This window comes from Camelus bactrianus, chromosome 1 (genome assembly GCF_048773025.1).
Source record: "Camelus bactrianus isolate YW-2024 breed Bactrian camel chromosome 1, ASM4877302v1, whole genome shotgun sequence".
Lineage (NCBI taxonomy): Eukaryota > Metazoa > Chordata > Mammalia > Artiodactyla > Camelidae > Camelus > Camelus bactrianus.
The window spans coordinates 47,376,155-47,399,135 of NC_133539.1; the positions used below are offsets into that span (position 1 = coordinate 47,376,155).

At 33.7% G+C, this 22,981-nt stretch overlaps 2 protein-coding genes across 7 annotated transcripts in view; one reads left to right on the forward strand and one right to left on the reverse strand.

Annotated features, from left to right (window-relative positions):
• Positions 1 to 16,762, reverse strand: part of CIP2A (cellular inhibitor of PP2A) — a 31,750-nt gene extending 14,988 nt beyond the window's left edge. Inside the window, exons 1-12 of the mRNA XM_010970755.3 lie at positions 16,571 to 16,762; positions 12,726 to 12,873; positions 11,556 to 11,668; positions 10,597 to 10,691; positions 9,981 to 10,077; positions 8,977 to 9,099; positions 8,680 to 8,825; positions 8,229 to 8,304; positions 4,972 to 5,190; positions 3,473 to 3,632; positions 1,798 to 1,939; positions 626 to 725 (exon numbers count right to left, since the gene is read on the reverse strand). Coding sequence (XP_010969057.1) covers positions 626 to 725; positions 1,798 to 1,939; positions 3,473 to 3,632; positions 4,972 to 5,190; positions 8,229 to 8,304; positions 8,680 to 8,825; positions 8,977 to 9,099; positions 9,981 to 10,077; positions 10,597 to 10,691; positions 11,556 to 11,668; positions 12,726 to 12,873; positions 16,571 to 16,672 — 1,521 coding nt within the window. The 5' untranslated portion in view covers positions 16,673 to 16,762. The remainder of the gene's footprint in view (positions 1 to 625; positions 726 to 1,797; positions 1,940 to 3,472; positions 3,633 to 4,971; positions 5,191 to 8,228; positions 8,305 to 8,679; positions 8,826 to 8,976; positions 9,100 to 9,980; positions 10,078 to 10,596; positions 10,692 to 11,555; positions 11,669 to 12,725; positions 12,874 to 16,570) is intronic.
• Positions 16,763 to 16,856: 94 nt separating this feature from the next.
• DZIP3 (DAZ interacting zinc finger protein 3) overlaps positions 16,857 to 22,981 on the forward strand; it is a 104,356-nt gene continuing 98,231 nt past the window's right edge. For 3 of the 6 annotated variants that reach the window (XM_045507183.2, XM_045507187.2, XM_045507186.2), the window contains exon 1: positions 16,857 to 17,194. The gene's annotated coding sequence lies outside the window, so the exon portion shown is untranslated. Of the gene's footprint in view, positions 17,195 to 18,631; positions 18,755 to 22,981 lie in introns of all 6 variants that reach the window. The other 3 variants (XM_074363088.1, XM_074363099.1, XM_010970756.3) reach the window with 2 other exon arrangements.

Here is a 22,981-nt window from a genome sequence, read left to right on the forward strand (position 1 = left end):
TCTACCCTGTCTATACAAGCACTGGAGCCAACTGTCTTATTATAGTAACTTAATTCACACATGTTGGTTAAATATTTATTATAAGCCAAGTTTTGTGGATATCAAGGTAAACATCTAGAGCTCTTATTCAGGTACTACTATCATTGAAATCTGTATGTCAGCTATTTTCTGCACACCTCTCTAATTTTATTATCACCCACAATCAAGTCCTTTTCTTCCAGATGTCTCCCTATCACCTTAATACCCTACCTCATCAGCTCCAACCAAAAAACAAAAACCCTAAACAAATATCACTCCCCTCCTACCACAATGCCAACAGAAACAAATGAAGAACCCTGAAATATGACACATCAAAGGAAAAGGTCATGAAAGCACTACTATACGAACATCCTGTACATTAGAATCAGGAGCACTTACATTCAGTTCCTGTGAAACTATGTGATATAACCATATAGTGAGAATGTTATAGTTACATTAAACAATTAACAATTTTTAAAACATTTTTTCTAATGGCCACTTTTAAGAAAAATATTAATCTGATGAAGATTAAGAATTAAAACAGAAACATATATTAGGAGGCATTTATGTATGAATAAACTTCAATATTTGAAAAGTTTAAACTCACCTGAAGGATTTTGTAGAAGCTTACTTCCATGCCAGGGATCAATTGTTTAAGCTTGTTCATCAAATCAAGAGTTTTCAAAATTACATCAGCAGCAAGTTTGCTTTAAAAATAAGTCATATTTAACTTAGATAACTCAGAGCTTAATTTAGAGCCTATTTTTGTCCATAAATCTAAAGAAAATAAAAAACCAACACCTTTGTTTTTAAACCTCAAGATAAAGTATTGTTTCTTTTGAAAAGTAAAAATATCAGACAACATTCTTATAACCCACGATCCAAAGAGAACTGGCATTAATAATTTAAGTTTAGACAATGTTTCTTTTTCTAATCTCACATACCAACACGCTTCAACTTTCTGCTTGAAATTACTAGTAGCATCGACAACATGCCCCATTTAATTCTTAGCTTTGTCACTGAAATATCAGCAATAGAGGGCAACTGCAGGTGGTACAGAATATCTAATACTTGCTGGATGGATTATATTAAGCCTTTTTTTCTCAGTCTTATAACTGAACAGGACTACAAATAAGTAAAGAGATAATTCTTGTTCTTGAGTACAATTACTGACAATTAAGACATTTATGGAAATTGGAACAAATCATATTGTTTAGTATTTAGCAGGTCCTCAACAAAGATCTGTTAGATGGACTTAATTCATGTGGGAGGAGGGGGTAAAATAATCTCATAACTATCAGTGAAAATCTACATTTAACCATAAGCCTTGACATGCTAATGAAGAAGAGTTGCCTTTGTTATTTCCAGCAATGACTGATTTCTTTGAAATAAAAAACCTCCCTCTTTTTCATTGTGAAATATTAAATTAAATGAATATAAAAATAACTACAGAGGCAATGCCAAAAAGGAATTCCAGGAAAAAAAAAATGTTTTGGAGTATAAAAGACCTTTAGATAGTCAGAGTAAATTAAAACAAGACAAACCTAAGCAATGAAAAACAAACCACAGATATTAATATCTGTATTCAGAAGAATGTGATCTATGAACTAAATTTTTAAAATACTCATTATGAAAATATTTTTGTTAATTCTCTGCTAAACCTTGAGTTAATAGAACATACCCAAGGATCATCCTCCAAAAGGAATGAGAATCACTACATACTTTGATTTTTATTAAGTTTGGCCTTACCATTTTGCCATTTGGATTTCATATACTCACCACAATTCAGAATCTGCTACCTTTGTTCCAAACCCCAGATCAATCTTGCCGTATGTAAACTGTTGTTCTATCAGAGTGGTACATTTGATAGTAGTCAGAATTTTTGCAATATGCATTTTTAGAGTATCATCCCCACATAGAGGTAAGTTTCATTAAGGAACACAAGCAAAAAATTCTCAAAAGAACCCTTACATTTTGTACAGCACTTTACATCATTTAGAATGATTTCATAATTATCTTGTCACTGTCATTTGGTGTAATTATTGGTCCACTAGCTCAATGACAGATTAAGAAACTAGAGCTCAGAGCATTTAAGTGAATGGTTAAGTGGCAAGAGATAGGACTGATACCAAAAGTTTCTGACTCTAAAGTAAAACAGAGAAAGGATCTGCTTTTCTACTGGATATTAGTTTTCTGTTAACAGGTATCACAATGGTTCAATAAATATTTGCTGAAATAAGGGAAGTTATTTCTCATTTGTTATTTCTCATTTTCTCTTTCTATATTGTAAGTTAATTTGAATATCTACCGTTAAAAAAGGGTCAAGTTTGGTACCATTCAGTGAGAGAAGGCCCGAATATTTTATATCTCTAAGGTCAAGCAAAGTAATCATGTGTCTTCACAGCAGTGGTTTTCAAATTTGATTCCATGTTAGACTCACATAGGTAGTTTAAGCAATCAATTACAAACACTCCACTATCCCATGGTTTCACATTTCTTCTGTTAAATCAGAAGTAAGGTTCAGGGGTCAATATTTTCAAATGTTCTCCAGATGATTCTAATATGTAGCCAGGATTGAGAAATCACTGCTGCCAAGAAAGAGAAAAATTTAAGAAGCAGCAGTCCAGAGAGATGATTAAAGAGATGTGGAGTTTGCTCTAGGGCAGGACAAAGTTGAGCAAATTCTTGTTGCTCTAAGATACAAGAAAACCTGACTAAGTAAATATGAGAGATCTGATTGAGATATAGTGGCTCCTTGCTGGATAATAAAAAACTATTAACAAAAATTTGAAAAATGGGACTTGGAATTCTTACAGACTTAGAATCAGTTGATCTAAAAAAAAAAAAGCTAATACAAGGAGTCAAGAAAATCAGTACACAGAAGCTAAGCAGTGGCACTAATTGTGCTAAAGGTTTTCTTCCTTGAAATGAATTAATTTGTCTTGATAACATTTGTCTTTTTCATAACCAAGTGTGATCTTGTCTTCATTGAAACATTTATGGAGGTGATAATTTTTAAAACACAAGCTAAAAAACTAAGCTAAAATAATGCTAACTACTAGTGTTTTTTTCTTCCTCTGACATATTCCATCAAAGAATGGCACCACACATCATCCAGGGCAGCAATTAGCATCAAGAGAGTGACAGGGCAGTATTTTAAAATATATCTCCTAATCTCAAATTATGATAAAAATGTACAAATCAAGTTTAAATAGCATTTCTGAAGATGTTCTTAAGCTTTAAAGTTTTACACAGAAAAACAAGGGGAAAAAAAGTCTATATAACTTTCTAGGAGACTCTTCATTTAGAATTAGTTCTACAGTTTAAACTTCAGTGCTACCATTCTGAACAGATACAAGCACGAGAAATGACAAAATTACAAAGTCAAAAGTACAATAAATATAATGCTAGAAAAAATGGTTATTTAGTTTCCATGTTTATAACTGAAGGATATTTAACAAAACTTCAATGGCCTTGACCATCCTTTCACATTTTTTCCTCATTAAGGCCTCATCTATATTTTGTTCTGTGAACTGAAGCTGATCAAGAATCGTAGGCAGCAGAAGGGTCACAAAACGGTCAGCTGAGGAACAGTTAGCAGTATCTATGACATCCTGGAGAATTAATCACCACCAATGATTAAAAATAAACAGAAGTGGAACACAGAATGCATAAGCAGTCATTATTGAGCTGCAAAACTCTTTAAATTTCTTATGTAGGTGACATTTGAACAATGCAAGGGTTGGGGCACCAACCCTCACACAGTCGAAAATCTGAGACTTTTATAACTTATATAACTTATATAGTTGGCCCTGACCCTGTCCTTCTGTATGCACAGTTCTGCATTCGTGGATTCAACCAACTGCATGGATCCTGTAGTACTGTGGTATTTACTAATGAAAAAAATCCACATATTAGTGGACTCAAGCAGTTCAAACCCATGTTGTTTGAGGGTCAACTGTAATTACTTCAAAAGTTCACTGACCCATGTCTCTTATTTAAAATCTAGCCTTTTATCCAGTTCTGAGGGCTGTGACAAACTTTTCCTCAAATGGAACAGTAAGGTTTTGGGTTAATCAAATGCGAATAAGACTTTTTAAAATGGACTGTATCTGTGATTTTAAAATTATTCTGAGTTAAAGGTATGTACTGAAAACAAATATTCCGAATTTGCTAAATGCAATTACAATAACTAAGTAACAGATATTGGTGTTAATACTTTACAATCACAAATAATTCCCATCAAGAATCTCAAAGGGCTTTTTAAATGCTAAAACTGATTGTGAACAGTCAAGATCAACATAAAACAGAAATAATAATTCATGCATAACCTGTAACAAATATTTAATTAAAAATTTAATCACTCATACACAATTTTGTTTGTGAATAGGGCCCAGTCATGAGAGGGTAAACTTTCCAGGAAGATACTGGGGTAGGAAGAATGGGTATAAAAACAGGGAAAATAGTAGAGAATACTAAGTAACCTACATAGTAGAATCTACCAGAATGCAATGGCCTGCACAGAAAGGATTTCTTCCTCACATGCTCCACTCCATTTGACTGACTGGACCCAATGTTCCTATGTTAATCCACTCAGTAAAGACAGTAGACAATATCTACTGAGATGGAGAGACAGAATGTGACTTCAAGAAATACAGTCATACATCAAAAAACCATACAAATCTCAGTTAATACCTTTCCTTTTTATACTGAAAGGAGTATATGCAAGCTATTTAGTGAAAAAACAAAATAAAAAAAACCTCACTAATATTTGTGACTTTGCCAGTAAAAAGAAATTCAGTAGCTGAATGATAGGGAGTCTAGTATATAAGAAGTTTTCCTAAAGCATATGAACAATTGGAAGTTTATTACAAACATTTTTTTTAAAAAAATTGTTCACCGAGGATCATAAAAGTGGAAAAGTCAATTTGTTAATCATTCCATCTCTGTTACCTCAAATATTTCCTTGAACAACTCCAGTGCTAAAATAGGACAGTTTTCTGATCCATCCAAAGGTTGGCTTGCCCAACGAAGTAGTGCTACAGTGGGTTCTAAACACTTAGAACGACTTCCCAGAATGGTGTTGCCAGATGAAGATTGTTCAAATATCATCTTTGTGAGCACATGGCGCAGCTGAGTCACTGAACAGAAGGCAAGAAGTAATTCTAAAACCTGTGCAATATAAAGTCTTCATTAAATGTCAATTTCATTAACTTTAATTCACAAAGCAACCAAAAATGAAGCTGGAAATGACATACATTTTTAAAGAAAATACTCTAAAATAAAGATTAAAAGCTGCTTCCAATTTTTATTTGAGTATTATTTTTCAGAATGTGTAATTAGATTCTGGAAGGTTACAGAAATTTTGTTAATGTTAGTTACTTCTGATAACAGGACTGAGAGAGCCAAAGAAGAAAGGGCAACTTCAACTAATGTTATACACCTTTTTACTTAATTTCTTTAAAGCACAAACATGTTTTAAAAATGAAAAAAAAATTTAAAAATAAAATTAGTAATTAAGAATACTTGTTATCATGCTAAGATTCAAGGACTGATATAAAGCTTACTTTAGGATAATATTTAAAAGTGGCATCCCAAAGCTTTAAAAGCTTAAGGATGGCTATTTCCGTAATACGTTTGCACAATGTTGGCATTACGCCCCTTAGCCTCCTTATTCTACCTCATTTCTTTGCTTCACAACTGAGCCTTATTCCATTACATAGCATCCCACATCATCCTGTTCATTAGCTGTTAAGTAAGTTCTACCTTATTTCACATATTACCAATTTATCATTAAAAAAAACCTCTTTGCCTATCCACTTATGTTTCTATTTTTAACTGTTTCTTATAAATGACATATAATTGGAATTTGTGCTTTAATCCATCTGATAATTACCCGATTTTAACTGAATTCAGCCCATTAGCATTTACTATGTAACAAATGATAAAAAAACTTCAACTTATTCTCTTTTAAACATAAATTGTAGTATTTGTCTCTGAATATGTAATACATTCATTTGGTTCCAAAGTCAAAGGTACTAGCCTGACCTTTATCTATACTCCCTGGAAGCAACAAACAATATTACCAGTTTCCTATATCTTACCAGAGATGTGTCATGCACTTACAAGCAGATGCTTTCTCATTTACACTTTCTCCAAAAGTATAACATACAGATTAATTGCTACTGCAAGGCTAGATGGTTTCCCCGAAGTGAATACACCTGTACAGCAACTAGGTCAAGAACGAAAATTCTTTTAAAACTCCAGTATTCCTTTGTGTCCCTTCCTAGACAATGTCCCAACCACTCTTCCACATCAGACTTCTGATAGGAGATTAATTTTATCCTAGCTATTCTTGGATCTTTGTATTTCCATATAAATTTTTCAATCAGCTTGCCTATTTATATAAAGAAAACTGACTTAGAACTTCATATATAAACAGAATCTTACAGTGTATTCTCTTATACCTGGTTTCTTTAGCTTAGCATTATTAGGGAGATTCATATTTTTGCATGCAGCTGCATTCACACATTCTCATTGCTATGTAGCATTCCATTGTATAAATGTACCACAGTTCATCTGTCCATTGCCTGTTAGTGGCATTTAGTCTGTTTACAATTCTTGGCTAGTAGGAATAGTACTGCTATGTATTGTATATGTCTTTGGTATACATATGCATTTAATTCTTTGGGGTAAATATTTAAGAGTGGAATTGCTGGGTCATAGTTTATGCATATGTTCAATGTTAGTAGATTAATACCAGTTTTCATAAATAGTTGTACCAATTTTCAGCCTATGAGTACTGCAACACTCTACATCTTTTACATTCTCATCTATGCTTGATATTATCATATTTTAAATTTTAACCATCTGGTGGTTGTGTACTGGTATTGCATTACCACTTAATTTTGCACTTCCCTGAAGATTAATAAAGTTGAGCAACCATTTCATATTTATTGACTAATTAAATTTTTTTTTAAATTTTTGCTCAGGTTATCTACTGGATTCAAAATTTTTTCTTATTCATATGTACAATTTTAAAATAAAACGTTTTAGATAAGAGTCCTTTGTTCAATATATGTATTGTAGATAACTTTTCCCACTCTGAGTTGCCTTTTCACTCTCTTGTTAGTGGTCTTCTCATGAACAGAAGCTCTTAATTTTAATGTAGTCCAACTTATCAGTTTTTTCCCTACATATTTCATGATTTTATTTTCTGTTTAAGAAAATCTTTTTATCCCAAGACTGTGAAGATATTCTGCTAGGTGTTTCTTCTAAAAGTTAATTTACCTTTCACATTTAGAGCTACAATCCTTCTGGAACTGATTTTCAAATTTGGTGTGAGGCAGGGGTCACAATTCAGCTTTTTCCCATGTGGATTTTCAATTGACCCAATGTCATTTATTGAAATGATGATACTTTTAATTAAGACTGTACTATTATTAATCAGGAGACTATATACTGTGGATTTGGTTTTGGACTGTACCCTGTTCCATTTGGCTGTCAATCCTTATGACAGTACTGTACTATATTACTTATTGGAGCTTTATATAAAGTCTTAATATCTGGTACTAGTAAAGTCCTTCATCTTTGTTCATTTTTTTTTTCAGGAGAGTCATGGTATTTTTGGACCTTTGCATATCCATATGAAGTTTATAATCAGCTTTCCAATGTTCACATACACCAAAAACAAAAACAAAAAAACTAGTTTGCTATAATTTTGACTGACTTAATATGGTGAAGTCTTCCAGTCTATGAACCTGGTACACCATATTTACTTAGGCTTTTTTCTCTCAATGTTTTATAATTTCAGAGTAGAAGCCTTGCACACATTTTATTGGATTTATCCTCTATGCACCTGACATTTAAAAAAAAATCACTAAATGAAATCAGTTTAAAATTTAATTTTCTATTTGTTCAACATTTTCTACATGTCCTTTGGTGAGCTTATGGACATGTCTCTTGGCTATGCTCCTAGGAGTGGAATCACCATGTCACGAAATATATACACATTCAGTAGAGTAGGCACCATGAAACAGTTTTCCATGAAGATTTGAGGAGGGTTCCAGAGTTTTGGTTACATTGTTTTTTTTGCTCTAGACAGTGTCTAAATGCCTATATTTAGTTTGAAAAAGTTCACGGAGCTGTGCACTTAGGTTTTTCTGTACATTATAGTTTTTAAAAAGTTTAAAACAAAAAGTGATGTATACCTTTGAAGAAGAATCAGGATCCTTTCCATTAAGAAGACCTAATACTTGATTAAGACATGAAGAAAAGTGCTCATACCTAGGTTTAAAATAAAAATATATCAAATGATAATTATGAAATTAATACAGTAAAAAGGATTTATGTATAAGATAAATCATATTGTTCAGACAAAAAACTAGTTTTGGGACAGATTAATCAAGATGTGTATTTTTGAAAAATGACATAACCTTATTTATCTAAGAAACACACACACCCTCTCACCCCTTGTTACACTTTTACATTTCCAGCCAGGAAAGCAAAAAGAATGGGAACAAAGCACATCAAAACATTTCAATTTTAGTCTATTGTCAATCAGTAAAGTCCATGTTTACCAACTCTAAAAAGGCAGTCTTATTTATCACAAATTCATCTTGGTTTAAAGAAAAAGTCCTAAAATTTGCCAGAGAGCCATACCTGGTAAGATAATCAGCAATTTTAGGATGCTTAAGAAGATCCATCAGTAGATCAACTGAATATTTTCTAGTTAGTGTGCCATCACCGTTTATAAGAATATTAAATATTAGCTGAAAAGTCTGATGAATGTTTCGAGCATGGAATAGCTTAAAAACAAATCGGGAAAAGTATATTATCCAAAAAAAATTTAAGTTGACATCATCCTAAAACTTAACAAAGAGCCTCAATGACTTTTAAAGTATCAGAGAATATAAACTTCAGAATTATTTTCATAAATTACAAAAAAGTCATATTTACCTTTTCCCCAACCTCTTCGTTTAATGTCAAACTGGATAATATTGAAAGTGCAAACACAACCACAGTTAAACTACTATGGGCCAAGAAGCTTATAAGAGTTCGATAGAATGATTTCACATTACTCTGAGGAAGAAAAAATTAAAAGATAAATTAGAATAAAAAAATTATGAGTGTTACATTTAGGTTTAGAAAGTATATCTCACACAGAGTAGGTAAACTTTTATTAAACATTATTATCAATCTAAGAGATCATTCAAGGAATGAGTGAGATGGTACATTCATACACTGCTTGTAGTAGTATAGATATGTACAATCTCAGTGAACAGCAGTGTTTAGTCATGGGTTTATAAGCACTTATTTTTCTCCAACAGTTCCATGGCTCAAAATAACCCCCGCCAACAAAATAAGAAAAATCCAGCACGTAAACAAATGAGATATTGTTTAATTTAAAATTATACTACTGCACAGCAAGGAAAGTGTTCACAAAGCACCTTAAAGAATCAATGAACTTTCTTGATTTAATGTATTTCTAACAGTGTAGTTTAGTTCACCTCATTTGAGTGCCTTCACTTATCACAAGTACTGGTCATGATGCTAGGCATTTACTCTGAATCTTTCTGAGAGAGCTGTAATTGATTTTGTATAACTAAGAGACTGAGGTAAATGAGATTGCCAATGGTGTGCCTCCCTGCCAGCACAAAATAATTTAGCATTTCTTGAATTATTCAGTAAGACAAATAATGGGATGCTATGGAGAATAAAACTACTAGTATTCAACAACTGTATTAACCCTTTACTTGTCTTAATTAAACATATATTAAATTTAGCTGGAATATTTCAAGATATTTATATGTCAATCTGATTCTTCATTAATTTTGATAGGTCAGCTGGATAACACATGAGAATTCTTGTTAAATATTTTTTAAAGAAAAAGGTGAATAAAATTTTCTTTAAGTATAAAACCCACGACAAAACAAGACAGAAACATTTCACAAACTTCTTACCAAAGTCTTTATGTGTGTTTGAACAGAAAGATTGTATCGACAAAGATTTGCCAATAATCCTAGACAAGGCATTGTTAACTCATCTTCAGAAGATTGACTGTTGTTTTAAGAAAAATAATAAAGACAAAAACATTAAGCTCCTTCTAAATTATTCAAAAATTATATAGTAATTTATACATTTAAATTCCTTCCTTTTTATAGGCAAAAAGAAAAATATGACTAACATGTGAAGATTGTCAAGCTTTGAACAGTATTTGTCATTTATTTCATGTTTTGAAACTAAATGATCCTACTCAATTGCAGCATAGAAATAATTAAGAGACCATGTGCTATCTTATCAGTATATTCTTCTGTCAAGAAGATTAATAACTAAACATGTAATATTCAGTTTCAACAAGTTTTTTTTAAATCAATTCATTTCATAAATTTTTGCTACGAAAATTAAAGTTGCTTTACTCCATTTGATCCTTGAAACCATCTCTGAGGAGTAAGCAAGAATCAGAGTCTCAGTTTAAAAAGTTGAAAAAAATTATTTAAGAAAAATTGAACTATTATATGGTTTTAGTTAAAAACAAACCAATAGATTATTTGGTTACATGTTTGGTTGCATACTCACATATGATCTATCAGGAATGTAATTAATTCATCTATATTGGCACCAGAATGGAAAATTTTGACGTTATATGTTAACCTCTGCAGAAGCTGAATACACTGAGAATAAGAAAATAGCAATGAATATAAATATATGAAAACATATTGTATGCTCGCAAGAATGAACTCCTGTGCATATTCTGAGTAATCAATTTAGAAGGCAGAGTTTAGAGTAAGAACTTCTCCATTTCTTGAAAAGGTTTTATCTTTTTTTTTTTTTTTAACAAATACAAGTAATGAGACTACTAAAAACCTTAAGAGTTCCGCTGCTGATTCACACATTTCTATACATTCTATCTCAAACAGAGCACCTTGTCAACAACCTGTCTCACTTAACCATCTTAAACTTAAATGCAAATTGAAACATACACATATTCCATCAATTCTAAGGTATACATTTTTTCATATTTTACCATCTTTAAAGGTGCATGTCAGTTTAATTTGCAATGTTTTTCCTTCTTACAACTGATGACATTTTAGGTTCAAGAAATTATTATGGGTAGAAGAGCTTTGAGTCTATGTTAAATAAAACCAAATCTATAGCTTCAATTTTTATAGAATGTTACACAGATTGAGGTTAGATGCCAACTCAAATTACAATTTGAATATAAATAGCTTACATCTCAAAATGCTGACATGTGTTTTTAAGTCTGTCAAAACAGCTATAATGTAGATTTGTCTTTCTTCAATAGTAGTATATGTGGATAAAATTCCCTTCTTTAGAAACTCTTAAATAGTAGTACATGTGTGATCAACCAGCTTTTAAATTTATTAATAGTGAGAACTGTGCCTCATCATGCAGTGTTACACCAGCATATAGTACACTATAAGTCAGTAGTTTATAACAGATACTATCAGTTTTGATCTGAAAATAAGGAAGGGAGAACAAGTATTAAGTGGAAAGTGCTGTGTGGGTGTATATACCTGCAAAAACACTGAATCACTGTGGCAAGTGCTGCTCCGACAAACCACTCCTGCCAGCACATTATTCAGGTTGTATGTATTCTGAAGACAGTCTCTGGTTTCACTGTCTACAGCTGTAAGTTAAAATAAAATCATACAAAATACATCATATATATATGTATATGGTCTTCATGGATGAAAGATAAATAATTTAAAATTTATTTTGTATTAAATTTATAATTATATAAAAATATCAAATATAATTTAGCTATTTTGTTTACAAATACCTTCCAGTTCAGAAGTTTGATTATGGTGGCTACTATATTGGACAACACAGAGAACATTTTCATCTATTTGACATGCTGCTCTATGTTACTACTAGATCATTGGGATTTTTAAAAATAAGCACGTATCAACTTTATAACCACACAGAAATATTTCCTCTCTACCCCTAAACACAAATCAAGAAAAAGAGTAACTGATGAATAAAAATTTAAAAACTAAAGATAAGGTAGGGAAAAACAGAAAAAGTAACACTTGTATTTTAGCTTTAGAGCTAAGTTCAGTATAGTCTATCAAAAAAGAATGATGTTAGGGGGAGGGTATGCTCAAGTGGTAGAGTGTATGCCTAGGATGCACAAGGTCTTGGGTTCAATTACCAGTATCTCCTCGAAATATAAATAAATAAACCTAATTACCCCCCCAAATAAATAAATAAAATTAAAAAAAAAAAAAAAAGAATGATGTTTTGATCACTAGCTGTGACTTTCCAGAGTGCTGTAGTCCATACTGGCACTATGTGTATGCATTTTTTTTTCTTAATTCAAAAGTAGGCTAGGAGGAGGGTAAAAGCTCAGTGGTAGAGGGCATGCTTAGCATGCATGACTTCCTGGGTTCAATCCCCAGTACCTCCATTAAAAAGAAAAAGTAGGCTGGCATTTCCCAAGGTACATTCTTTTTCGTAGACCACTGACTCTTTAATATGCTTCAGATTCTTTGTTCCAATAATTTTAGTAAAGAATGCACATAATATTCCCTTTTCAAGAGATCCACAACACAAAATAATTCTAAGAGGTCCTGAAACAAAGAAATCTTCTGAATGTGAACCATTCTCTAAAAGATTCTATATCTGCCCTTTAAAAAAATTCATATATCTTCTAAAAAATAAAAAAGAGAAACTAACTATATTACCTAGTTGAGATAGCAAACTGATGATACTTAAGATCAGTGGTGCACTTATATTTGGGTCTTCAAGAAGCTCTACAAGGCAACTCAAGCATTCACTTGGTAGTATCTGATTTGATGTAAACAATCGGGTGAGCTTCTGTCCAGAAATTACCTAGAAAACAGTCATTAAAATGTATTACTTAAGAACTGGCAATTTTCATCTCTTCTCCATTTCAAATAAAAACCCAGTTCTTTCAGAGCACCATTGCCACATTCTTTCCCAATTTATTAAATGCATATGTGCTATTCTCTCTACATGGAAGGCTACCTATCCCTTCATTCACTAACTAATGTAATCCTGGTTTCAGTTTTGTTTCCTCCAGAAAGCTTTCTCTAATCCTCTTCCACTAACTAGGTTAGGTTTGCCTGTTATACTTACCCTATAGTACATTATACTTTTATTTCATAAATTAACAAGCTTTTGCCAATCTAGCAATATTTATCCTCCCAGCTACACTGATCACTCTATGAAGACATAGATTACATATCAACATTCTACTATCAATATACTTTTTGAATAAATGAAGTCCATACATTCATTCTACCTCATTTGAGGAAAGCAAATGGAAAGTGGAAAGCAGCTAAATTCAAAAGCTTAGCTATGTGATTAACTATATGGTTGCTCCTTCTGCTCCCTACCAGACAGTACCTGAGCCCAGAAGTTAGAGATTACAAAGAAGGAAGTTAAAACAATTTTTTAAGTAGTCAGGTCAGGCATTGAAAAATTTTATTATTTGTTATTCCACTTTTCACTTTTCTCTTATAACCCTATAAGCACACCCCCTATCTGAACCACCTCCCGAAAAGGTAAAGCTGGGATTGAAGTCTGGGAATAGTTGTCAGCCAGCCACTTATTTTCAAAACACTTTATGAGTATTATTCACTATTATGCATATCTTTTCTATAAAAATAAGTTACTTTAGAATTAGATTAAATCTGTTCTAAATGTTTTTATTTTAAAAGACTTAAAAAAAAAAAAAGACTGTATTCAGGCTGTTTCAGCATCCCTCTTTCTTTCTTTTCTGTATCCCTCTTTTATTCCCTCACCCAGATGTCAGTTTTTCTTCTAAAGCTTTGCTGTTAAGAGATCTTCAGAGTATCTGTTCCCACAGAGTATGTGTTTTAACATTAAAGTAAAAGTCTATCAGACTGAAAAAACAGGTCCAAAGGCAAAGTTAGACACTGATGGTAAACATTTTGGGGTAAGGAACCTCTTGAGCATTGCCCTTTTGTCTGCTTATACAGCTAGCCCTCTAAAAGATTAAGATATTTTCTACTATAAATACAATTTCCCTCAGGACTGGACCTGTATTTCAACAACATAAATATTCTAAGATATAATAATTATTTATTACAAGGTAAAATTAAAAAAAATTTACATATTTCCTCTTTACTCATACACACTGAATGTTTTAATGAGAATAGAATTTATTTCATTAATAACTAATACTCTAGCATTTGCTCTGGCCTAGCCATGGTTCTAGGTACCATATATATGTTATTTCTTTCATCTTCATAATAAACCTGTAAGTTGGTGCTAATTATTTTACAGATGAGTAAACTGAGGAACAAATAGACAGCAGTACAACTGGGATTTATTGCCCCTAAATCTATGCTTACAATCATTACCTAAGATTAGTGCTATGAAACACCAACAAGAATGAGACCAGCTCAGCTCTGCCAATCATAAAAAAATTCAAAGTTCAAGTTCTGCAAAAAGAAAAAAGTACTGCAGCAGAAGTGCAGCAGGATAGCAGAGTGAATAATCTCCTTTCACATGATACCCATCTCTCTTTGTATCCTCAGATGTTGCTCTCATGAGGTCTGCACAAAGATATTCACCATAATATTATCAACCAAAATGGTTAAAACTTAAAAATATAAGAACACCAAGGAGCAGTGTGGATAAATGACAGCATATATTGCTGGCTGGAGGGTACATCGGTGTAACTTGTGGAAAACTGGTAGACCTAAGAATTCCATTATGAGGTACACAAGAGAAATGAATACATATATCCACAAAAGTGTATTAAAATGTTCATAACAGCTTTATTCCTAATTCCACCCAGAACTGGAAAAACCCAAATGTTCATCAACCGGAGAATATACATAAACTGTGGTATCTTTGTACAATAGAATTTCACATAGCAATAGAAAAGAATGAAGTACTGGCATATGGACAACGTGAATAAATTTCACAGATTATATTAAGAGGAAGAAGCCAGACAAAGAAGTACGTTACGGATCCACTTATCCGAACCATAGAGGACAACTGAAAAACTAACAGGGTGCTGGAAATGTTCTGTGTCATGATACAGTTGGTAGCTACTTGAGTGTACACTTATTAAAAAAAAAAAAACCATCAAGCTCTTCACTTAAGATGAATGCACTTTATGCAATGCACATATGTTCTCACTCAATTAAACAGTAGATTTTGGTAAACCTCTTGAAAAGGCCAGGAACACAATCTCCAAGCCTCAAATTTCTCTTAAGTCTTTTTCAGTTCATGATAATACTTTGCTCAGATTTACAACATACCTGTTTATTCTCAAAAAGAGGTAACGTTTAAGATATGAATCTAGAATTCTTCACTCATAGTTCTTAAATAATACTGACAGCTCTGCTTATTTTGTGGCTTCTGGAGTCCACTAGCACACCGCTCTATCCTAATTGAGAAGCAAAGTGTTAGCATTTAACAGCCAACGCCTTCATTGTCAGGTTTGTAGGAATTCGTTGAGGTAATGAATGAAAAAAGAAAACAAATGTTCTTAGGAGACAGGCACCTGAAGTAGTAGGAGAAGCACTAGTGAAGTTTGAGAAGTTAGAGCCCTCCAGTTACAACAAAGGTCTATGTTACTGTGCCATTCACAGTTGCCTTCCTCCATAGTATCTTGCTAATCTTTGGTAATTTAGCCTTTTATCATAGGGTTAATACAACAATTAGAATATATTTTAAACTTATGTTCAATTCTATCTCAACAGAAGCTGCAACAGAGGATAAAAATAAGCTTTGATTGGGCTTAATTGTTTTTTATTAATCTGAGGTCAATATTAGTTGGAATTCCATGAATGCCTAACAAATGACAGGAGATTAAGAGCCTAAAAACAAACAGGATCCCAGAAAGCTGTGATTATAACTTTTAACACAAAATAAGCAAATCACTGGACACTAAGGGAAAAGTGACAGCAATTCATTATTTTAAGACTGAAAAACTGTGAGCAATATATTTTGGTAAAGAAAAAAGATTATGATTACTAGAAAGGGAGACTGCTTTTCAATCCAGAGAAAGCTGAAGTAATATTTTCCAAGCTCTAGTTCAACATGACTTCAAATAAAAGCAGTAAGCAACAGGTTCAAATTGTAAACTGCCTAAGGGATAAGAAATTATTCAAGTTTTAATCACCACTCCCCATCACCTCCACCTCCGAGAACTGCCATACATTCTGCGAAGGCTCTGTTACAATGGAAAAACCAAAATAAGAAGCAAAGGAAAAGATACAGCTCCGAGCTTTCTTCTCTACCAATTCCAAGCACAACTTAAATCCCTCAACCTTTTGTCCCACCCTCCCTCTTCCTAGGGTTTTCAGCAGTTACTCTTTCCTTGGGGGAATACGGACGGGCTGGCGGGTGGGGGTGCGTAGAAGACAGTGGGAATTCAAGGCCGACGTTCACTCTCCTTCTTTACGAATACAAAAGACAGCGGAGGGAGCGAGGAGCTATCCTTTGTTTTTTTAGGCTGAGGACGCTATATCCCGACCACTAAGTGAACTAGGAAGCCTATCGCATCCGCCACCCCGGAGCACCTCACCTCCAAGTGCCGCAAAAGCTGGGTGGCGTTCGCCTCCGACTTAACGGCTTTATACTGACTGATGGTCAGGAGCAAGGACTTCAAGCAGGCGGTGGAGTCCATGGGGACCCGCCACAGCCCTGCTCAGGGCTACCACCACCCTGCCAGCACCGGCCTCCACCTTCGGCCGCGCTTTTTTTGATTTTCGGCCCCACCCACCTCGCTCCTAGAAGCTTCCGGTTCCGGTTGCGCTCCGGAAGTCCCTAGACAACCTAGGGACTACCCTCAATAAAGGGAAAGGAGGGGAAGCGCGGGGCGGTGGAGGGAAGGTGATGGGTGGGGGAGGGGGGAATGGTAGAGGCGCTTTGTGAGTCCGCGAAGAGGGTTAGGGGCCGTCCTTTCAGAGCCTCCCTTGCTCTGAACAGTCGCGAGGTTTTAGTTCGAGATCCCGTGAAGACGAGACATCTCGCGAGAGATGTAATTGCGGCTCCACCTGTGAAGGGGCGGTTGGATGCCGGGGTGTCCTTGTTCATCAGTGCGCTCTGCTTTCGTTTGCTTCCTCGGCCTTCACGCTGGATGGCCAGTTTTTCCTTTGTGCAGCATCCTCTACCCGAGAAACGGTCGCTTCCCCCTAGTCTAGACACGGTGAGGAGCTCTGAGGTGGAGAATCTTGGGCCCTAGATTTTGAAGCGGCCTGGGCGGGGCCTCTTTTTAAATAGCTCATATGTCCACCCCTTCTGCCCGCGAATGTTTGTTTCTCAGAGTAAACCTATGGCCATTAGGATTCGGTGGCAAATTAGTCATGCCCTTGTGATAGTTGTTGTCAGACTTTCGAGAAAGCTACTCTAGGTGACTCCTGGGCCAGGTATTGCTCCGGAGGGTGTTCTCGTTAGCGTCAGTTTTTGTAAGTGAAGGTATTTGTTTTTATCTAGCATGACTGATTTATAAATCTTGGTGTCTGCGAAAATGGCACTGTCGTTTGCGGGGTTTGACCAGAGATAATTAATATTATGCATGTGTATATAATGAGTCAGGCTGGTTCTGGCGCTTTTTGCTTAATGTATGCTAATGTTGAATAAAGCTTTAAAAGCCAGTTTGGAGAGAATTGTAGGAAAAGGGTAGACGTCCTTTTAATTAAACCATTCGTCAGGAATCATGTTTTGTCAATTCAAAGTATATTTTACGTCACTTTCTAAAGACAGGAATTAATTTTATATTAAAAACAATTTTAAAATTAAATCTGAAAGTTTAATTGAGGCATATATGTAAAAATCATTGGTAATTAATGTTTATGCATTCATTCTGTAAACAATTACTGATTGTATAAAGTGGGCTAGATCTGCAGTCACAGATCCTGCAGGGAAGAAACTGTCTAGTAAAGGAAATGTACTAAATAGATAGTACACAGGATTCACCACACAAATCAGACACCAAGCAGTTATGGTAAAGAGTGAAGCCAGGCTGTCTGCTTACAAATCCTAGCTCTACCATTTACTATGTGACCATAGGCAAATTTTCACTGCTTCAGTTTCTTCGTAAAGTAAAATCTGATTAACAGTACCTGTTTCATAAGTGTCCATGCAATAAATAATTAGAGCCTACAATAGGCTAGGCACTAATCTAGGCACTAGATTCAGTGAATAAAATAAAAATCCTGCTGTCATAAAACAAAAAATCCTATCATTACATTTGATAAGGGAAAGAAAAACAATAATTAATAAAAACAATAAGTTAAGGAAAGTGAGATGAAAAAAATAGAGAATGGTTCCTGCAGAGTAATGGTTAAAAAAGGTAAATGGGAGGTCAGGATAGAGAAATCAGCATTTAAGGAAAAACTTCAAGGAGTTGAAAAAAGAGCCATGCTCTCTAAAGGGAAAGATCTGTAGATAGAATAGCAAGGGCAAAGGCCTTGAAATGGGAGCCTGTCAATGGGAATTAGGAACAGCAAGGACTCCAGGATGGCTGGGGTAGAGACAGCAAGGGTAAAAGTAGTAGAGATGAAGTCATGTCAGGTTATCATAAAATGAGTTAACCAATGAAGAATTTAGAACAGTTGGCCTGGCGTAATTATGTTCTCAGCAGGTGTTACATCTTCATTCGTTGACGAATGAGTGATAACAGTTTGTCAGTATCAGACTTTTCACTAATAATGACAAGTCATCATCATCATTTTGAGTGGAGGGAAGAAGGTCAAAGCTGCTTGTTGTAAGTGCTATCTTTCTTTGAAATCCTTACATTTTAACTTGGGCAGTTGTAAAAATTTTGCGTCTCTTCTATAAGGTATTTATTTTATTGTAAATTAATGTCTTTCTCAAAAAAATCTTCACCAAAAATTGACATAGGGTACACAGGATGTGCAACCGTGGTAGCTCTGACATGTTTAGTTTTGGCCTATCCTAATATGAGAAATATAGAGCCTTATTTTAAGACCCCATAAAGGAGGTAAAGAAGGAGGAAATGAAGCTGGGTCTAGATGACTGAAGGCTTTATTAGCCTTGTGCTTGGACTCAATCCTGAATTAGTGGTGATCTCTGGTTTTAAACTAGGGTCTGATCTAGTTAGGTTTGTGTATTAGATTGATTACTCTGGTAGCTGGATAGGCTATGATTTGAGGATAAGACCAGAACTAGTAACAATATTTAATTTGCTGGAATCTTTCCAAAGGATAGCTAGGATAATTGAAATGGAGATAGCAAAAAGAAGACAAATTTAAGAGAAATAGGCAGGACTTAGTGAATGATTTCAAATGTGAAGAGTGAGGAGAGGGATAAAACTGGAAAGGATTCCAAGTTTCTAGTTTGGGTGACAGAGAAGATACAGAAACTGCTGAAGTAGTCAATAGTAAAGTACTCAGGTTGTATTTCATGTTCAGTGAAATTGTATGTAGTTCAACATGTAGTCTTGTATTATTCTCATTATATTTATTCCTGGGTATTGTATAATTTTTGTTACTGGTAGTAGGTTCTCTTTCTCCTATGCATTTTAAATTTGTCATTGCTACTGTTAAAAGAGAAACTGATTTTTGATACATCTTTCATCCAGCCTACTGACTAAAATCCCTTATTGATTTAGTTTTTCTTATTCTCTTTGATTTTCTAGCTATAAATCATCTGCAAATAATAATTTCATCTCTTCTAATATTTGTTGTCTTACTTTATTTCATTAGTGTAATTTCTAAAATATGGAATAATCATGATGATATTGAACATCTTAGTCTTACTACTTAATTGAATGGGAATGACCAGTATTTTAACAGTATAATTTGTGCTATTGATGTGAGATAAGTATTCTTTAAAATGTTTAAGCAATTGCCCTTTATACCTGTTTTATTTAAAGATTTGCCAAAATGTCTACTAAAAAATTATCAGATGTTTACATATATATATATATCTTATTTTTCCCTTTGAAGTGGTAATGCAATGGATTATGTTGTTTTTATTCGTCGGATAATAATAGCTAACATGTATTGAGCATTTGCCATGTGCCAAGCACTGTTCTAACAACTTAACCATTTAATTTTTATGTCATGCTTTAGGTTTCTCATTTTACAGATGAAGAAATTGAGAGAGAGGTGAAATAATTACCCAACGTCACACAAGTAGTAGTTGCAAACCTTCTATTTGATATGCTGCAAATATTTTATTCAGGATTTTATATTTATGTTTGTGAGAATTTGAAGTAATTTTTTTTTATTCTCTTGGAATTTGGATTATATTGCTACTTTTGAAAAATAAATTGGAAGTTTTCCATCTTTTTTTGGTGCTATAGGGTAATGAGAATCACATACGAATCATCTGATTCTTGTATATTGTGTACAACTGGCCTATAAAATCAAGCTTGATAGCTTATTTAGTGGTAGATCTTTAAGAAATATTTGAATTTGTAGTATGGTTATAGATGTGATTTTTTTTTTTACCTTTTCTTGAGTTAGATTTGGAAATAAAAATTTTTTAGCGTATCAACTATTTGTCTATATTTGAAAATTTATTGATATGAAGTTGCATTTGTATTCCAGTAATTCTCCTAACTCTTCTTTGTTGTTTAAAATTTCCTTTTTCATTCTGATGTTAATCTGTTTTCTTAGTTCGGCTTTCCAAGGGTTTGTCTATTTTATTCAACTTTTCAAGAACCAACTTTTATTTAATTCTTGGTTTTTTTTTCCCCAGAATCCCTAATTTTACTTTTATCTTTAACAATTCCATCCATATACATACATTTCCCTTTATTTGTCCTTTTTATTGTTGTTTTAAAGTTGGAGGCTTAGCATATTTCCAAACCATATTTTATTAAAGATTATTCCAGAAAAATGTAAAAAGACCGTAGTTAAAGTGAACTTCTGCATTTTACTTTAAAGAAAGTTTAATTACTTTAATCAGTCAAGTATTTTTTTAAATGTTAATTAATATTCATTTATCAAATATTTATTGAATGCTAGTTCTTTTTCAAAGGCTTAGTGTCTGTTGGGGAAGTAGACAAACTATTTCTCTATTTAAGAGAAATAGAATGCTGTAGGAACACATGGTATTTTTTAGGGCAAAATATTAAGTATCTGATTTCTTCATCAAGGATTGACATTAAATCTCTTTTCTTGTTAAGTTTTTATTGTTGTCTGTTCTTTATATTTGATATAGGTATTTTTCCCAATTTATAGTTTAGGAAACACATTTAAGGGAGTTAAACAAAATTTGCTTACGAGTTGGCAACTCAGGGGCTATGTAGCTCCTTTATTCTGAAAAAACTGGAAAAGAGCATATCTTCAATGCTGAATAGTAAAATGGAAATTTTTAATGTCTCATGACCAGGGTTTAAATCGTATTAGATGAACATAGTGAAGATATGAATTAGATTTTTAATGAAAGTGCAGAGTTTGTAGAATACTGAATGTTGTAATATGGGAATTATACCAGAGGTGTAAACACAGGGCTAATTGTTAATTCATTTACTGACCATACATTTAATGAGTGCTTGAGTGGCAGGTACATTTCTAGGTTCTGGGGATACTGCAGTGAATCAAATAGACAAAAATTTCTACCCAAGTAGAGCTTTTATTTTAATATAGGATATAGACAGTAAGCAAGATATATAAGTAAAATATATGAATGTTAGTAACAAGTGCTATGGAAGAAAAGAAAGGGAAGAGAAATAGGAAATATCAGAGTCAGGATGGGGTATTATAATTTTAGTTAGGGTGGAGTATTGATCAGTATTTGCTGCATAACACGTCACCTCAAAACTCAGAGGTTAAAACCATGAGCATTTATTTCTTGGTTTGTTGGTTAACTGCTGTTAGTCTGAACTAAGCCTGACTTGGCTGGGTGGCTCTGCTTCAGCTGTTTTGTGAAGGGGAGATAACAAGAACTCAGTTTCAGTTACAGTGAGGTGTCTACTAGACATGTGAGAGCTGTTGAGTAGACTGTTGAGTACATTATTTGCGTTAAGGGAGAAGTCAAGGCTGGAGATAAAAATTTAAAGCCTCAAGACTGAATAATACAGATTGAATAGGATAGAAAAGACTGAACCCCAAAGTACTTAAGTATTTAGAGATTGGAGAGATGTGGAGGAACCAACAAAGAACATGGAGACATAGTTGCCAGGGGACAAGGGACCTATCTTGACCCCATGGTTGTCTCTTGGGATCCATCTTAATTGTAGCATCTGGGCTGCTTTTGACTTATAAAGGAGGAATCAACAGAGAAGGCAGTCTTAATCTACACTGAGGGTCACTTTTTTACTTCTTCCTTCAGAGGCCTGGATGTATGCAGAAAGATCAGTGACTTCATTCTTTAAATCAATATTGAGTGCTTGAAGTAGGTACAGAAGGTACTGTTACTGCTGTAAGCACCAGTATTATAGCAAAGGGATTAAAAAACTTTCCTGACTTTGTGGGGCTTCCATGTTAGTGGGGGCATGAGGCCAAATGTAAAACTGAGCTTACTCAGTAGGCAGAAATAGCAGGTAGAACAAAAGATTCAAGGCAAAGAATTCAGTGGTAAAAAAATTGGCACAGGTTTAGGCATGGGGTCATTTGGATACTATGTCTCCACTATGGGTAAAACAGTTGAAATATGTACTAATAGTAAATTGATTTTACACTTTACACAGAGCCAGAAAAAAAAAAAAAAAGTCTGTACAATTAATGTCAATTCTCACTTTGCAGAAATGTTAACCTTCACCACAAAGCCAGAAAACCTAAATAAACCAAAATTATTCTCCCTTTACAATTCTTCTTCTTCCTGTTTCCTTTCCTATCAAAAATTAAGATTCCGCTAATCTCTAAATGATTTACCAGACCATAAAATTAACTTTCTCACTTTTCAAACAGTTCCTGATTTTTTTCCCTATATATTTCACAATTCAACTCTGGGTTAAGAATAGAAGGTTTGGATAATTTGGGTCAATATTTTTGTCCCTTGATTTCACATCAAGTTCACA